This window comes from Alligator mississippiensis, chromosome 1, assembly GCF_030867095.1.
Source record: "Alligator mississippiensis isolate rAllMis1 chromosome 1, rAllMis1, whole genome shotgun sequence".
Lineage (NCBI taxonomy): Eukaryota > Metazoa > Chordata > Crocodylia > Alligatoridae > Alligator > Alligator mississippiensis.
Window position 1 is genome coordinate 414618018 of NC_081824.1, and position 17200 is coordinate 414635217.

Here is a 17200-nt window from a genome sequence, read left to right on the forward strand (position 1 = left end):
TAGTAAAAGAAACATTGGCATTTTAGGGGTAGATAACCTTACAAAATTAGGAGCAATAACTGATATTCCTAGAAAAATATTCCAACTTGAAAATGAAGAAAGTCAGTTGAATTGTTTTATAGAGATCTTCACTGGGTCTTCCCAATAAAAGATGTAACCCCTCCTGTAAAGGAAGGCAATGGGCAGGAATGCCCCGCTTAGCGCTCTTAATTGGTTCCTGAAAAAACGAGTGTTAAGCAAAACGAGAGTTAAGTAAAACCGAAAGTATTTGGCGGCCCAAGATGGCGACCGCAATTGTTTTTAATGACCCAAGACGGCGACCGCGAGCGTTACAACGAAACTCGCTGAGCGGTAAGTGAAATCAGGTATCAATTTCAAATGAGTGTTATAGCGAAACAGCGCTAAATGAAACAGCGTTAAGTGGGGGTTGCCTATATCAGTTTCCTGACCTCTGGGTTAAGCGCAAACAAGATTGTGGAACAGTCAGACTAGAAATCCCCACTGAAGAGTCAACTTCTCCTTTCCAAAAACAATACAAACTGTCACCAGAGGTGGAATTCGGAATCAGAGAGGTCAAAACGCATCTGGAAAAGCAGGGAATCATTAAGAAAACAGTTAGTAAAACCAGTTCCCCTATCTGGCAGAAAGCGTCCCACAATGCTAATGCGCAGTAGTCTCAAGCTACTGCGCAGTCAGCACCACAGAAAAGCTGGTAATTCTGGTTCCTATGCAGTTATTCAGTACCTGTTTATACATCTACTAAATGACAGCACAGTCATCGTCTCATGTAGATGCGGCCACTGGGAATGTATTTGCTTATGTAGATGACATTCACGTAGGAAGAGCACTTCAAAATAGTAAGGCGATTGTTTAAAACATTGCGAGAAACAGGACTTAAATTATGTAGTAAAAAGGTTCAAATTGCTCAGTCTGAAGAACAATATTTGGGAATTACTTTGAAAAAAGAAGGGAGAATCCCTCAGTCAGATTGGGTTAAATCCATTTTAGAAATGCTCGCTCCCTCCCACACAAAACTGACCTTAAGGGTCTGACGGTCTTTGGGACTCACAGGCTTCATTCTTTAATAGGCAAAAATAGCTAAACCCTCAAATCAGCTCCTTAAAAAAAGGGGGGTGGGGAGTGGAGAGGGAGGAACAGGAAAAGGCTTTTGTTGCTCTAAAGCAGGCTGTTGCAAATGCCACAATGTTTATCAATCCAAATTCACAAAAGCCAGTTATCTTGGAGCGGCATACCTCTAATCAGGCTATGTGTGATGTCTTAATGCAACACCGCAAAGGCAAAGGCAAGCCAGTAGCATTTGCTTCAAAGACTTTATCTGAAGTAGAAATATAATTTTCAAAATGTGAAAAAGCAGCAGTAGCTCTTTATTGAGCACACTCTCATTTTGAATTATTCGTTTTAACACTGTAACAGATCACACGCCTATAATATTTTTAATGACAGGAAAATTAAAGGGAAAATAGCTAATCACAGAATAGCTCATACTAGGAAAAAAATCATCACTTCTGCCTCTTTTGATCGCCCCCTTAATCTCCAAATTTATCATCTTTTTCTGAGCTCTGCAAGGTGGTCAGATCCAGCTCGCCATACTTATCTTGCCTTTCCAATACACAAAACTTTAGTTCTTTTTCTGTCCATTCTCCATGGGTCTCCCCCTAGACCTCTCAAGCCAAACTCCCTCATGCCCCCTTGGCTGACTAGCAATTCTGGGGTGCCTCAGGCAGTGTGTAACCACCTGGCATCCTGCCTCAGCCTGCTTACATCACGGGCCAGCTGGTTCGCTCTCCCAGCTCGCCTGCCATGCCAACATGTTGCTAATGATAAATGTGCAAAGCTGTGCTTGGTTAGCCAGGTTGCCTGTTGCTGTACAGAGGTCTCTTCTCCTGCTTCTCACTTTGGGCCCGGTGATAGCCTGCAAGGAGTCTGTAGGCCTGGCTACGGCCCCCCCTTCCCTCCCGCCCCCGAGTCCTCTTGGTTCTCGGGCCCTTTCTCATAGTTCTTTCAGATCTCGGGTTCTCACAGCCTTCTTGGGCCTTCAACAGCCCCACGGAGTTTATCTGCAGTCCTCAGGCCTGGTTGCAGTCCCAAAGAGTTCAAGCTGTTCTCTTGCAGGTCAGTCCTCTGCAGTCCCATACACAGATCTCCAGTGCCTTCCCCACGCGCTCTCAGTGACTTCCTTCTACCCCTTCGGCCACTCCCAAACCTCTCAGATTTAAACAGCAACACAAACCAACATGCAACATAATATAAACAGTTATTCCTTGACTCCAGCCTCCCCTGAGGTCCTTCTCAGTCTCCGGGCCCATTAGCGGGGTCTGGGCTTATAATGCCCTTGAGCTCTTCACTTCCATCCACCTGACCTCTCTCCCCATAGGCTGCCTCTCACTGGCCTCATTAGCAAAGTCTTTAGGTCAGCTGCAGTCTTTATTCAATTAGCTGCCTGCTGATTATGGCCTAAAGTCCTGAAGCTTGCACTGTCTGGCCACGTTTGCAGTACCAGAGGTAGGGGCAGCAGCTTCCTCCAGAGCCTCTGAGTTTTAGCAGCTCCTACAGTGTCCTATGCCTGCAGCTCCCACTGAGCCCTGGAGCCTGGCAGTGGCTCCCACACAGCCCTGGAGCCTCTTGGTAATATGCAGCCCAGATTGCTCTTAAAGGCATCATACCTTTGGGCCCTCCCTCCATAGTAGGGGTCCCACCCATCTTGCAATTGTTCATCTACTGTTCATCTCTGACATTAGAACATCTGCGGCTCATCATACTTCATCCTGCCAACATTGGCATTTTGACTGCGTCTGTGTCTCAATGCAGGGAGCTCTGGAATTGTCACGCTGGTACCCAATACGATCGGTAAGTATGCACTACGAGAGGAGACCAGTGATATAGCTGAGGCCAGAACTGTTTGGGAATTTCAGATGATCAATAGAGACATCAAATACAAGTCAGGCTGGACACTGATAGATGTTGGCTGATTAACTGGAGATAATCTGGAAATATTCATGTTTAGCTCATTAAAAAGGTTACCACTATTAAACTGAAAATTGTAATCTGTTTTGGAAATATTTTTTCCAATTTGCATTGGAAATATGTTTCAAAATTACATTGGAATTCCAAATTCCAAATGTTTCAAGATGTTAAATGAATTGAGGATTGTTGGGGATGGAGTAGATGTGGACAAGGAAGAGGAGTCTGGAGATAAATCCAAGGATGGAGGGGCAGTAGAAACAAAATAGAAACATTTTGAGCAGAACGTTTCTGAAGTTTTGAGGGATACGTTTCTTTGTACAGCCCCTCTGTTGATTTGCGATATAGCAAGGGAATGGTATGGTGGAAGGGAAAACCTATCAAGAAGAATTCACTTTTTGTAGAAAGTAGTGATTAAATTGAGGCTTCCTGACCAGTGATTTAAATCACCATTTGAATTGATTTGATTTAAATCAAATCCACCCTGAAGCCAAGTAAGGAGTGGTGGCAGCAGTAAAATCTCGGAGACTGGGCCGGTCAGGGGATGAGACCAGGCAGGGCCATCATGGGGGCTTCTCCCGTGGCTCCCACAGCTGTGCTGTCTCTGCCCTGGCGGGGGGAGCCGTGGAGGCTCTACCCTGCTGCCGCTTGCCCAGCTGGTCCAGGGCGGGAGGCACGATGCAGGCACAGCTTGCTCTGGGTGGCAACATGGCATAGCCCCCACTCCCAGTGCTACTGCACCCACATCAGTGCTGGGAGCAGGGGCTCTGCCACCGCTTGCCCCCTTCTGCCTGCAGTGATCTGTCCCCACTTTTTGCCTCCCCCTGCCCCGGCTGAGCAAGTGGCAGCAGAGCAGATTCCCCACTCCCAGGGCTACCACACCTGCATCCCGCACTCTCCCATCCCCCTCCACAAGTAACGCGTCCCCCGCCCCAGCTGGGCAGCTTGTCCCAGCCCCAATCTCTTCTTTTCCAGTGCCCCTCCCCTCCCCCAACCCCAACAGACTTACCAGCTGGAGACAGCTGTCAGCTGCCTGTTTAGTCTATGGCCAAATCACTGAATCTTTTTCTGAATTGATTCAGATGCTTCAAATCGATTCAGAGCTTTTACTTGGTCTCCTGATTCAATTTGGATTCAGAGATTCAGTCCCCAAATCGGGCCGAATCTCCTCTGAATTGACTCAGCTACTGAAGCTTCGCACAGCCCTATCAATTAGCCCTTAAGGCTATAGGTGTCCTACAGTGGCATGGTCAAGACAGGCCCAGTGAGGGGTTTGGGCGTAGTGAAGCCTGGCAAGGGGCCTGGGAGTATGGTAGTTGAGACCAGTAGGGTGCTGGAGAGCCCCACTAGGGGTTCAGCTGGATGGGGGCCCAAGCTCAGGCCCGTAGACAACCTCCCTTTTAATCCTATTATCAGGTCAAGGCATGGCAGGAAAGACAGAAGGGAAGGCACCCTAGAAGCAGAGTGGAACACAGTTGCAGAGCTGTCATGGGGTGTTATGGCCCCCCTGGGTCCCAACGTGCTACACGTTGCCACTCCTGCTGCTTTATTAGTGTTTGATTCAGACTACCTAAATGGTCCCCAACCCCACTGCATTTGGTATTTTGTATGGGTCTGAGAGGCTAAAGTGTCGGGTTGGGTAAAGTTATGGAAAGGCATATGGTTTTTGATACTTTTGGAGTAATAATTTTTTTAAAACACTTATCAGTTAAATATCTGATACATCTTCAATGTGAGGACTTTATATTAAATGGATTTTTGGGACTGGGAGATGGACTACAAGCTTGTTCCATCCACGGCCTGGTATTGTAGTAATGTCAATTGTTGCAAAAGCATCGCAAGACTCAGGATTTCTAAGTCAAAATAACTCTGACTTGTAATCTCCCGAATGAACCCTCAGGTCCCTGGATTTTCCCAGCTGGTAAGTCTGTGGAGGGAAGGGGCAGGGGAAGAGGGAAGGGGCAGGTGAGGGGGAGAGAGGTTGAGGCCCCCACAGTGAGGGAGGGAGTGGGGCACGGGTTGGGAGGAATGGGGCCCAAGGGCTGGGGTGGGTTGTCTAGAGGTGTAGGAGGGGAGGGGTGCAGTTCCCTGTAGCTGCGCACACCCCTGGGAGAGGCGTGGTGGGGCACATGCCCCTTGTGGGGCAGAGGCAGGCTGCCCGCTGTGGACTTTGCACCCTGCTGCCTTTGCCCCAGGAGCTTAGCTGCATAACACCATTGCTGCCCACCAAGCGGGCACAGGACATGGTGCGTGCTGGCCATGCGGTGCATCCCCTGCCCACTGGTGGCAGGAAGCACACTGGTGTCACACAGCTGAACTCCCAGGGCAAAGGCAGCTGGGTGCAGAGCCCCAAGCCTGGAGTGGGCAGCCCACCTCTGCCCCGTGGCAGTCACGTGCCCCCCATGCCTCCTCCAGGGGTGTGTGCAGCTGCAAGGAGCTGAGCCCCTCCCTCCCCCTGCACCTCTGGATGACCCCCACCAGCCCTGGGGCCCCATTCACCCCAGCTCCTGCTCCTGCCCCACTCCCTCCCTCACCGCGGGGCCTTGATCTCTGCTCCCAGTCCCTTCCCTCTCCGCCTCCCCCACCCCTTCCCCTTCACTTACCAGCTGGGTGCTGTCTGTGTGTCTGCTTCTCTGTGTCTCTGTCTGTCTGCTCCTCACTCCCAAGCCATAGCTCCCCCAGCCCTGCTGCTGCCCCTCACTCCTGGCCCACAGTACCCCACATCCTGCCAGGGTGTGCAGGGACCCTCCCTCCCTGGGCTCCAAACCCCCCGCAGCCCTCCACACCTTCACAAAGAACCCCTCCCACATACACACTTCAAGAACACCATCTCATGATTTACATTCCAATACCTTGATTTATTAAGAGTTTGTCTCATAATTTTTGGGGTTGGGGGTTTGACAATGGGGTATTGCAGTACCTTCAGAAGCGCACAGCAGTGTCAAAGGCAGAGCCTGCAGTTTCCCCGGGAGATGGTTGGGGGGGTCTTGTGCTGTGCAGGCCCCTTGGCGGTCAGGCAGGCAGGCGGCTGTGCAGACACAGTAGCCCACTGCTGCTGGCTGTCAGAAGCCTTGAAGGGGAGGGGCGGTTTGAGGAGGAAAAGCAGTTTCTGTGCCTGTGTCTAAATGGAGCGTAGTTAGGACAGTGAGGCTGAGGGGACCGTGAGGCTGATGTTGATGGTGTACTTTGTGACTGACTGTGAACAGCTCCATTTCAGATGCCAGAAATTTTATGAAACAAATCAAACCAAACAGGAGCTGAAGGTTTTAGGGGTCAAATGCAAGCCAGAATGGCAAAGCTGGAAGGGCTGGGAAGAGACCAAGGCCATCACAAAACCAAATTGAAGCTTGTAGAGCAGGGCAGTGTTCGAATGGGCCCATCTGTCTGCACTGGGATGGTCTCGGCTCCTTTCACACCCATCCCATAGAGCTTCACAGCTGCTTTGCTTGAAACAAGCTGGGCCAGGGGAGACAGACACAGTCTTTGCTCGCCCTCCTGCTGCCAATGGCCATATTCAGCAGGGCTCGAGGCCCCTAAATTTTGTGACATATCCTGCCCCTCCCTAGCCATGCCCCTCAGCTTCTGGTAGCCCACCAGTAACCTGGCAGGCTGGATCCCTGACACAATTAAAGGACTGTCAGATCCTGCTACCAGCTTATTTATTCTACTCTTACCAGATTCTTACACTTTGCCCGTCCCTGATTGCTATGACTTGGGCTTCTGTTCAGTTCTGAGCCCAAGTCTTGCTCCTACTTGGTTTTTGCCTTAACGTTCCCTCTTCTCTGGTCTGGAACAGGAACCTCCTTGGACTTCCTTTTTCCTTTCATTGTGGTGCACTTCATTTCTCCCCTCTCAACCTTGAACATTTCCCCCTGTCCACCCCTATCTTCCCCAACTCTAGGAGGCTTCTGAATGGAGCTGGGTTGGGACGGGAAGCTCCTTCTCCCTTCTTGCTTGCGTCCTCTCCCTTCCCTTCTCCCTTCCTCCTTATCCTGCTCCTCCTCTCCCATCATGCTCACTGCTTTTGCTAGTTCAATCAGGTCATGAGATGTAATCAGACTCCAACTCCCAAGTGTCTCTTCCTCCCCTGCTTGCCCTTTACTTCCTGGTTTCTCTCCTCTTCTTGCTCTTTCTTCCACTTTCCTTCTTCTGCTCCATTTTGTGCTTCCTTTTTCTCCATCTCTCTTCCTCATATTCTTCTTTCTCTTCTTCCATCTGATCTCTGCTTCTGCTTTTTCTTCTTTCACCAGCTTCCGTCTTGCCCTTCTTCCCTCCTCTGCCTTCTGCTGCTGTTTCTATGCTGCCTTGGCCCTGCACCTCTCACGGTAGTAGCACCCAACTTAAGGCAGTCCTGGTAAATATGCCCCAGCTTTTTGCTTGGGTTACACTGACGCCAGTATTCAAAGTCCTTTGTAAGATGTCCTCTTCCTTTGCACGCCTCACACTTTAGCAGAATACAGAGCTGCTGGGTGTCCCTGCTGTCCTGGATTCCCATGGGTTGAAAAATCTGTCCCCGATGGATTCCCAAGGTTTTAACCAGGATAAGGGGCACCCCTCCATTTACACTAGGGTCTGTGTTTGCTGCTCTACCTCACCTACCATCACCAATCCCTCTCACAGCTTCTGTCTGGAAAACAGGCTGTGAGCCTGATCTCACTTGAACTTAGCCGAAAGGCTGAGAAAGCTGCAGGAGTTGACAGGGACAGTAAAAGTGGTAAGTCCTCAGGTTGCCCAAAGTACTCTTTGCCGTGTTTTGGGGTGCAGTGGGGCTGAACATCTTGGACGTGTGTAAAGAAGGGCTGGAAAGGAGTTAGTCTTAGAATAGGGATGGACAAGGGGAAGCTACTGGGGAGAGGAGGCAGTGGAGCTGAACAGCAGCAGACCAGGCTGGCAGCAACAGGGCAAACAGGTCTGCTACAACACAGCCCTCACTCGCCCTCCTGTTGGCAGTGGCCATGTCCAGCAGAGTCAGGGGCTTTGAATTCTGCTGCATGCCCCACCCCTCCCTTGTCCTGCCCTTCTCATACCTGCACTGTGTCTTGCAGAATGTTTTAATTACTTACACCAGGCAAGTGTAGACCTCATGCTTAGAGAAGGACTAAGGGGTGTAGGCATGCATGGATCTAGAGCCATTTCTACAGATGTTGCGGGGGGAGGCACTATATTCTAATTGATAGGCATGAAAAAGCTGAAAACAATTCAAATGGAGCAAAGCGCAGGCTCCGTGTCCAAACCTGGAACAGTTTTGCTACATTTAAATCAATCTCAGCTTGTTTACAGGCAACAGTTAAGCTTGTGCACACACAACAGTGAAGCGTCGAACCTCAGTGAATAGAGCAGCTGCCCTTTTGAGTACTGCCTCTTTGAAAGGGCTCCAAATACACCTGCGTCCACTGAGCCAGTTGTTGCTGCCACGGAGAGCAGAGCTGGAGGCATGTCCTGCTGGCCAGGAGAGGGTTAACAGGAGACTGCCATCTTCACACTGAGGCTTTTCAGAAATCCTCAGTCCTCATCTCACAGCCAATGAAGAGGCAGGAAGTCATTGAGGGGCACAGGAATCATGCACTTTTGGGCGGCAAGAAAGGGGTGGTGCCTTGAACCTGTTCAAGAGATGCTGGGGGCGAGGTTTTCTACACGTTTCTTGGGGTACACACTCCTAGTGCCACCCATGCAATCAAAAGTGCTGTCTCTTCTTTCGGCCCTTCCACACATTTCCTGAGCGTAGACTTTCATTACAGAAATGGAGCCCTGCTAGGCAACTGCAAGAGGCATTTTCTTTTTCCTGAATTCAGGAAATTTGACAGTGAATGGAAATGGTGAAACTTACCTGGCAGGGGAAACATCAGGTATCTGGGTCCATGAAGGCAGTTTTCCTTAAGCCCTCCCCAGGATGACTGATCTTCTGGCTTGGTTTAGTACCTGCCAAGGTGGTGGGGCTTAAAGCCCATTTTATGGAAATGGGAGCTTGCTTCTGTGGCCATATGGCTGAGGGCAGGCAAAACGTGGAGGCATTCGAACCCCAAGCCTCTGGGCTTGGGCCTGCATGTAGGATGCCCGCCGAAAGACTTTGGAAATATCTGAAGCCCCTGGTGGGGGTGGAGGATTGTACGGCCACTTATGGTTCTGGACTGACTCACGGATTTGGACTTGATTTGGCTGATTTGGCTTGGAACACAAAACATTTCTTAAAAAAAAGAATGGAAATGGTGAAACAGTTTGCTTCACAAACATCAACGCTTTCAGCAATTTACTGAAAATGGTAGTGGAATTTCTAATACTCAAACTGGACAGTGAAGAGGATTGTGGAATCGGGATTAAGATACAGCTTGACTAGTATGTTTACTTCTAAAAGATTTCAGATGGATAGAAATATTTTTCCTCTTGGTTGGGGCCTGAAAGAAAAAGCTGCACAGTAGTTCATTTGTAAAGTACATTGTTTTTATTGTGCAATGTTGTAATAATTTGAGATTTATATACTTGTTATTTGAGTCTGTTTAAAATACAAGCTTTACATGCATCACGCGATAAAGATTCACAATGCAAAGATGAACAAAGAGCATCCAATAGTTGACTCCATCTCTGCTTAAGGAAAAAATCCTGCCTACAAATACTTTATAAAAATCTCAGGATTAATGGGGTTAGTGAAGTGGGATTATCTCCATTTAATCTTCTTTCTAATATTTGATTTTTCTTGATGCATTTTCTTAAGTGCTAACCAAGACTGGCACAGTCAGTGTCCTGGTATCACAACCCAGATACCATTAAAACATACCAGGTAGACCCAAAGGTAAAGCCAATTACTAGTATTTAAGTTAGGACTGACAACAAGCCAGTCTGACCAGAATGTCATCCACCCACTATATATTTCACAAACACACAGCAAAGTACCTGTAAAGAAAAAAAAGAAAAAAAAATTAGTTTCACAAAAGCAGTGCTGTATGTGTGATCACATCAAGAACATACAGTAGCTTAGTGATTAGGGCACTCACTTGGGATATAGGTGACCCAGGTTTAAGTCCCTACTGCAAATCAGGCAGAACCAGAACCTGAATCAGGTACTGTTGTATATATTTGAGAGCACACACATGTACACACACACAATTTATGATATCAATGTCTATTGACACTGGATGCAATGAGGAGAGCCAGGAAAAGAGACTGCCCATGTTTCAAAGTACAGAAAAACTAATACATCTGTTCTTGGCAACCATTGATTCTCTCATGGTGTACATGCAAGAGGTCATGGTGTACATGCAAACATCATACCATGACCTTCAGCTCGTACATCTAGGCAAGAGTATAGAGGAGTGGAGGCTGCCCTGGACCCACCTTTGCCCCACTTTAGACCATCAAGACAGAGTGCAGACCAAGTCCAGACATTCAGTGCCTCCATAGTTGAAGCTTCTGCTGACTGCCTAATACCTCAGCAAGAGTGCATTTCTGTCAGGGTGATGTCCCCTAGCCTTTCTCTAACCAAGGAGTACCCGGGGGCTGGGGTTTTGAGGATCTAAAGCATGGCAGGATTGCAGCACAATACTACACTCTGGTGACCACCAGACTCTTTCCTCCTTCAGTTCCTTCTGTAGCAAAACCCCAAGGTTTTATTTTTTTTATTTTAAAACGCATTCCCTCCCCTTCCCCAACTGTTTCTGACTTTTCCTCTCCCTCTGTATTCCCTATAGATAATTATAAGTAAGCTAAGATGTAGGATAAGCTTTAACATTTTATTTTAAGTAGTAAGTTTTATTTTTCTCTCCCCTCTTTGCAAATAAGTGCCCTGCTATTTTGATATAGATATCCACTGTTTTATAAGTGATATTTATTATGTTTTGTATTGATTTTTTTTACTGCTTTTATATTGTGTGATTACTGTTTTAGACCTACATATGTAAGTTAGCATAAGTTATGTAAGTTTCCATCTTGTAATGTCAAGCCTCCATCTTGTGTCCCCTGATGCTGTAACCTATGACTCAGACCTACCCCTCCTGTGTAACATGGTTCCTGGATGAATGGAGATGAATGAGGGTGCTTGAGAGACAATGGCAGTAGGTCTAAAAATAGTTCCCTCTGAATGACCGAACCATCAAAACCAATACCTGGACCAATGACCCAGCCCTTGGAACCACCCTCAGCATTCAAGAAACAAAAGACGAGGCAACCCACCATTGTGCCAAGGCTGCACATGCTCAGTAAGAACACCTGGGACCCTCTGGAACAGAACTGGCATTGCCTGGACAGGCCCTCCCCATAGGAGATCAGAGGTAGTCTGCCCCATAGAAAGGGGGAGTGAAGACTGACTCCTTGGGACGCCCTCTCCATCTGGACCAGCACCATGTCACACCACCTATCCACCCAGAGTCCCTGCTGGCAAGCCCCCCTCTGGACAACACCTACTGGACAAAGACCCCTTTCTAGCCTGGATAGGTAGCTATCACCCTCCACCCCCTCTTCAACCAAGGACTGGACTCTGTTTCTCTTTCGTACCTGGACTCCAGCCCTTCCACTGAGTGTCTTTCTCCTGCTGCCATTGTGAGTGCATGTGCATGTGTGTGTGTGTACCAATAATTTCATGGAGTTGTGTAGTGTGTTGTCTGTTTAATAAACCTATTATTTTGAAACCCCGAGTTGGGTTTTTGTCTGTTTCCTCCTTGCCACCACTTATCTGCCCCCCCCAAATCTCTCAGCTGTCTGCCTCAGTTTTCAGCCCCAAGCTCCCAGGTTTCTGCCTCTCTCTCTTTCCTGTCTGTCTCCTCCTGTCACCGGGCTTTTTCCCACCAGTGACCTCGAGCAACCCTCGGGCCACTTGACCTTAAGTAACCCCAGCCTCAGTTCCTCAGCCAGCTTCTCTCTAGTCTACCAGTTCTAATACCAGTTCTGGCAACTTTCATTCCCTACACTTTAACTCTCTCTTTCACCTTAACCTTCCTCCAGGTATCTCAGGTACCCCAAGCACACACATACACACACTGTACCATCCAAGTTAGGAATGCACCTGTGTGTATGTGTAGGTGGGTGGTATGTGTGTGAACTGGTGAATACACACACACACACATGGGCATGACATATATGTGTGTCATCGTGTGTGTGATATATGAATTAGTGATCCTTGTATGTGTATGGAGTGTGTGGGTAATGACAACTGATTGTTGTCCAATTTTTGGCGTGTAGTATATATGTGCTTGAATTGGTGATAGGTATGAATGTGCCTAGGCTGGCTGGGATGTGTATGTGCCTGAGTTGGTAGTGTGTGTGTGTGTATGCACCTAATTGATTTGTGTGTTTGTATATGTGCAATTATGTCACACCCTCCTGTCTAACAGTGCAATAGTGAGATCCTGAGAGTTGGCCTGACCCCACAGGGCAACACTTGAGCCCTTCATCTGCCATGCCTTGGATGCTGTTTGAAAAGAAAAATATTGGGAGGTTGCCCAAGGCCCAGGGGAAACCACTTGTCAAGTCTCTCTCGCTCTCCTGGTGTTTCCTGATACCAGGTGCCTTAAGGACTGCAGTGGTGGCCTCTGACCTCCCCTACAGCCATGCCCATGCCTCTCAGGTGTTACCAGTTATCATTTTAGGCCTTCTCAAGTCTCCATGCCCTTGTCAGGGCTTTAACCTTCCCGGCTTCGGTTCCCTTGCCTCTGGCTGAGCTCTCAGCCTACGTCCACCACACTGGACTGCAACTTCTGGGCTCCAGCCCCTCCTCTTATTCTCTCTGGATCAGGCACATTAGCCCCACTGTGTCCCATGTCCCTGCCGTCCTGGTAGGGCTTCCTGACATGCCTCCCTGGCACTCTGTGACCTCCATCCTCACCTGACAGTCACAGCTCTGGTCCACCAGTGACAAACCACAGCATAAAAGCAGGCTAGCTCCCTACACGGATTCCTAGGGCAGCCACTCCTCTCACAGAGTTTGAGCCCCTGACCCCTCTTCCATCTCAGAGGTGTGCCCTTATCTAACCTGGGCTGCTGCCATATCCAGGTCAGGCCTCTCACAAGTGTTTGCTCTTAGGGCTAAGGAGCCATTCAGTCTTCCCTGCAGCTGCCTGAGTTTAAGGTCTGCAGCCCTTATCTTGGCTGCCTGTTTGTTTACACAGTGGCCATTTGGCCATTTCCTCCTTTCCATTAACAGGAGCCTCTGGCTCCAGGTTACAGACACCCTGTACTTGCCTTACTCTGGAGATTGCAACATTGTCGAATTTTATAGGAGCTACCCTGCTAGTAGCCCCACTATGTTGCCACCAAGCCCTCCAGTCGGATGCAGCTTACTGTCATTCCCAAGACCTAATAAATCTATAGAAGCTCACAAAAGAGAAGGAATGGTCTTCTGAAAGGCCAAAGACCTGAGTTTTCTCTCCAAAAGCAGGTAAATCAATTATCCTTGTTCTTCAAGCTAAGAAGAAACTATCAGGAGACAGACAGCTAGGAGGACAACTATCACCTGAAATGCCACTAAGACAGGGGTGGGCAAAATATGGCCTGTAGGCTGGATCCGGCCCGCAAGGCCATTCTATCTGGCCTGTGGGGCCCCTAAAAAATTTAGAAAATTAATATTCATCTGCCCTTGGTTCCCGTCAGAAATGACAGGAACCAAGGGCAGTAAGACCCAGGGGAAGCCCGGCGGGCTCCCACAACAGCAGGGCCTGCCTGGCCCCGCCCCCCCAGCCGGGGCTTCTGGCCTGGGAGCACATGGCTGCCCCGCACCGGAACCGCAGGTAAGGGGGAAGGGTGGGGAGGGCAGGGGAGGACCCCAGGCAGGGAAGGAGCCTAGGGAAAAGTGGCCTGGGGAAAAGCTGACCATGGGCAGGAGAAAGCAGCCCCTTGCCCACCCTGTGGCCAGTGCCCTGCGCTGCAGCCACTCGCAGCCCACATGGGGCTGCCTGTGTCTGATCCAGACAGCCCCATGGGCTGCAAGTGGCTGCAGCAGGGAGCGCCAGCCATGGGGTGGGGGAGGGGCTGCTTTTTCCCATGCTCAGCTTTTTCCCGGGCGCCTTTCCAGTGGAGAGGAAAGCGGCCCCTCCCCCACCCCATGGCCGGCACCCCGCGCTGCAGCCGCTTGCAGTCCACACAGGGCTGTCCGGAGCAGGCACAGGCAGCCCCAGGCAGACTGCGAGCAGCTGCAGCACAGGGCACTGGCCACGGGGCAGAGAGAAGCTGCTTTTCCACCCCCTCCCCCACACTCAGCACCACCTTGTAATCTGGCCCTGCTGCCAGCCTTGGCCCTGCACCAGCTCCAGGCTTGCCCATCAGGGCTGCACATGGCGATAGCAGCTGCAGCCCCCCACTTGCTGCGCCAGGCAGTGTTTGCCACTGTCGCCTCTGGGCTGCCCAGCAATCGAGCTCTGGGTGGGCAGCAGCAGCCAACACTGCCCAGCACGCCAAGCGGGGAAGCCGCAGCTGCTGCCACTGATATGCAAGCCCAGAGCCGGCTTGGAGCCCAGGCTGGCAGCGGGGCCAGATTACAAGCTGGTGCTGAGTGCAAGGGAAAGCAGCCCCTTGCCTGCCCCGTGGCCGGCGCCCCGCGCTGTAACCGCTTGCAGCCCGCATGGGGCTGCCTGTGCCTGCTCCAGACAGCCTCGCGTGAGCTCAAGTGCCTGCAGCAGGGAGCACCAGCCATGGGGTGGACGAGGGGCCGCTTTTCCCCATGCTCAGCACCAGCTTCTTCCCTGCCAGCAAGCAGGGGGTTGGGGCTGTGCGCTGCCCCCTGCCTATACCGCAGTGCTGGGGGCCACTGGGAGTGAGTGGGTGGGGAGCCAGTGGATGAAGGGGGCCAGTGCCAGTGGGGCCCAGGGCAGGGTGGCAGGAACGCAGGGTCCCAGCCAGCAGGGGCTCTATGGAGCTGGGCCAGCTCCCCCCTCTCCCTGCTGGTGCAGCCCAGCCCAGCTCCACAGACCACTGCCAGCCTGCGCCCTACTCTGGGCCCCACCGGTGCTGGCCCTGGGACATTGGTCCCAAGACATTGGGACTTTGGTCCCAAGATGGTGACCAGGGGGCAGGGCACCTGTCAAGGGGCGGGGCTGCCCATGCGGCCCTTGACAACCTGCCAAAACTAGGTAAGCAGCCCTCCACCTGAAATAATTGCCTGCCCCTGCACTAAGAGTAGCATTCCTGCAAGGGGCCTCCCCACTGATGTGGTATTACAAATGTTGCCAGCTCTCCTTAGGGATGAAAAATTCTCTGCTGTACTGGAGGAATCAGGATTCATTAGTTAGTCTGCAGTAACCCCAGATTAAGAGAAGGGGATTTAAGGAAAGGCTGTAGTCTTTATCTATACAGGTGCTACTGCATTGGAGCAGAAGCTTTTCTGATAAAAACTAACCTAAAAAGACTATGACATGGTAACTTACCATTAAACGTATGTTTCAAACATTAGTTGGAAAACATTATGAACTACATATCTTGCACAGCAAAATAAAGCTGCCCAGTCAAATGTCGCTACATATAACATTCTCCTGTGATCTAGATTTTGCAGCTTGAAAACAATCCAACAGCCAGAGTATCACTTTGGATCTTATTTTCCCTACAATAAGACCATCTTTTCCTGGCCTAGATACTGATACAAGAATTTATAGTAGTTCCATAATAAAATTTATATTCTGTACCAAATGTCTGTTTTCTAATCACATTTACCTGTAATACTTATCTTTGATAATAGCATAAATGAGGATCAGTACGAAAAGTCCATCCTCAAACACCAGAGACACAATGGTTGGATCAGAACAAAGCCACCATGCACCTGCTCTTCCATATTCCTTCCCTAACCAATTAAACATAGTCTGTAATTATTTTCATTTCCAGCATAATCAATTAAAAGAGCTAGTTTCCCACCCTTGAAAAGCTGACAGTGCTGCTCCTCTATATAATGCTGCATCAAGGGAAGATTTATGGCTAAAATTTGCAGATGCATCTCCATAACTTTCAGAAGAAAGGAGCTTCTGATAATTTTGCTTTGTAGAAGAATGTAAGATGCTCTCACTAGTATGTCAGAAATAACAGGACTTCTGTTTTTCTTTTTTGCTTTTGCTGAAGGCAACCCATCATATAGCTTTTATGTTTCTTTAAAGGGAGTATTTACCCTAGCCAGTTTGTGCTATTTTCTGTAGTGCAAATGCATTTACTTTACTTCATCCATTCGCTGTGATGGTCCAGAAATTATGCAAGAGGCAAGGATTTTTTAGGTTTATATCTTTTATTGGACTAACTATATAGTTGAGGTAAAGTTAGACAAGCTTTCCAATGTAAGATGTTCTTTCTCAAGTCTCTGGTTGAAGCCAGGCACACCAAATTAAGTACAGCATAGGGGAGGTGCTAAAAAAAAATTCTCTTGTGTAACAAACACAATTAGCCAAAGAAAAACAGCTAAGTCCCGGGAGATCAAGACCTATCACAAGGAGGAATGGGGAGGAGGGGCATCAGTCTCACCTTCCTTGTGTGGAAACTATTCAGGAGTTGGATAAATTATAATGGGCCATACATCCAATATCAGTGTTTAGTCCTTGGTTCTTAGTTTCCAACCATCTTATTAATCTTTTGTTCCCATGTTTGCCTTTTAAAGGTGTTAGATAGATTTCTCTTCAGCATTAGGATAGTGAGGTTAGAGACAGGCTGTTTTGTGACAAATTTGCTCCCAATGTTCAGTATAGCCTCCATTCTTTATATTTTTCTTGTCAGTCCATTCTCTTGCACGGTCGCTGTTTAGTTTTGCCCACATAGTTGCTATGATGGCATGTGGTGCATTGGATAAGGTATATATCACTTTTTGGGAAAGGAACCATAGATTCTGGTTTCTTTATAGGGGGTCTTGATAGTAGTGGCAGTGGAGATGTGTTGACAGAGTAAGCATTTCTTGCCAAGGCAAAGCTCTGTTCCATTTGATATCTGTTGGAGAGTTTGCTTCTGATTATAAGTGGAGTGGATGTTTGAAAACCAGGAGTGGAGGGGTGAGGAATATTTCTCTGAAGGTCTAGTATTTGTCCAGTATAGGTTATAGTTGCTTGGTGATTCTTCTGATTGGTTCCAGGGGGGTACAGTCACAGGTGGTTTTCTTTTTGTATTGCAACAGGTTACTGCAGGGTCACTACGCAAAAGAATGAACTCTCATTAGGAGCACATTTCTCCAAGGGAAGGCTGTGTTCCACTTAATGTCAGTTGGGCAATAGAGAGTTTCTTCTGGTGATGAGTTGGCAAGGTTGGGGACCTGAGGAAGAATGCTTTAGGCTGG

At 49.0% G+C, this 17200-nt stretch overlaps 1 protein-coding gene across 1 annotated transcript; it reads right to left on the reverse strand.

The window, feature by feature from the left end:
- Positions 1-9398: 9398 nt before the first annotated feature.
- On the reverse strand, positions 9399-15834 carry EBPL (EBP like). Its single transcript, XM_006278942.3, is given in 2 exon segments — positions 9399-9878; positions 15607-15834. Coding segments are annotated over 2 exon segments (390 nt in total). The 5' UTR covers positions 15753-15834; the 3' UTR covers positions 9399-9634.
- Positions 15835-17200: the final 1366 nt, after the last annotated feature.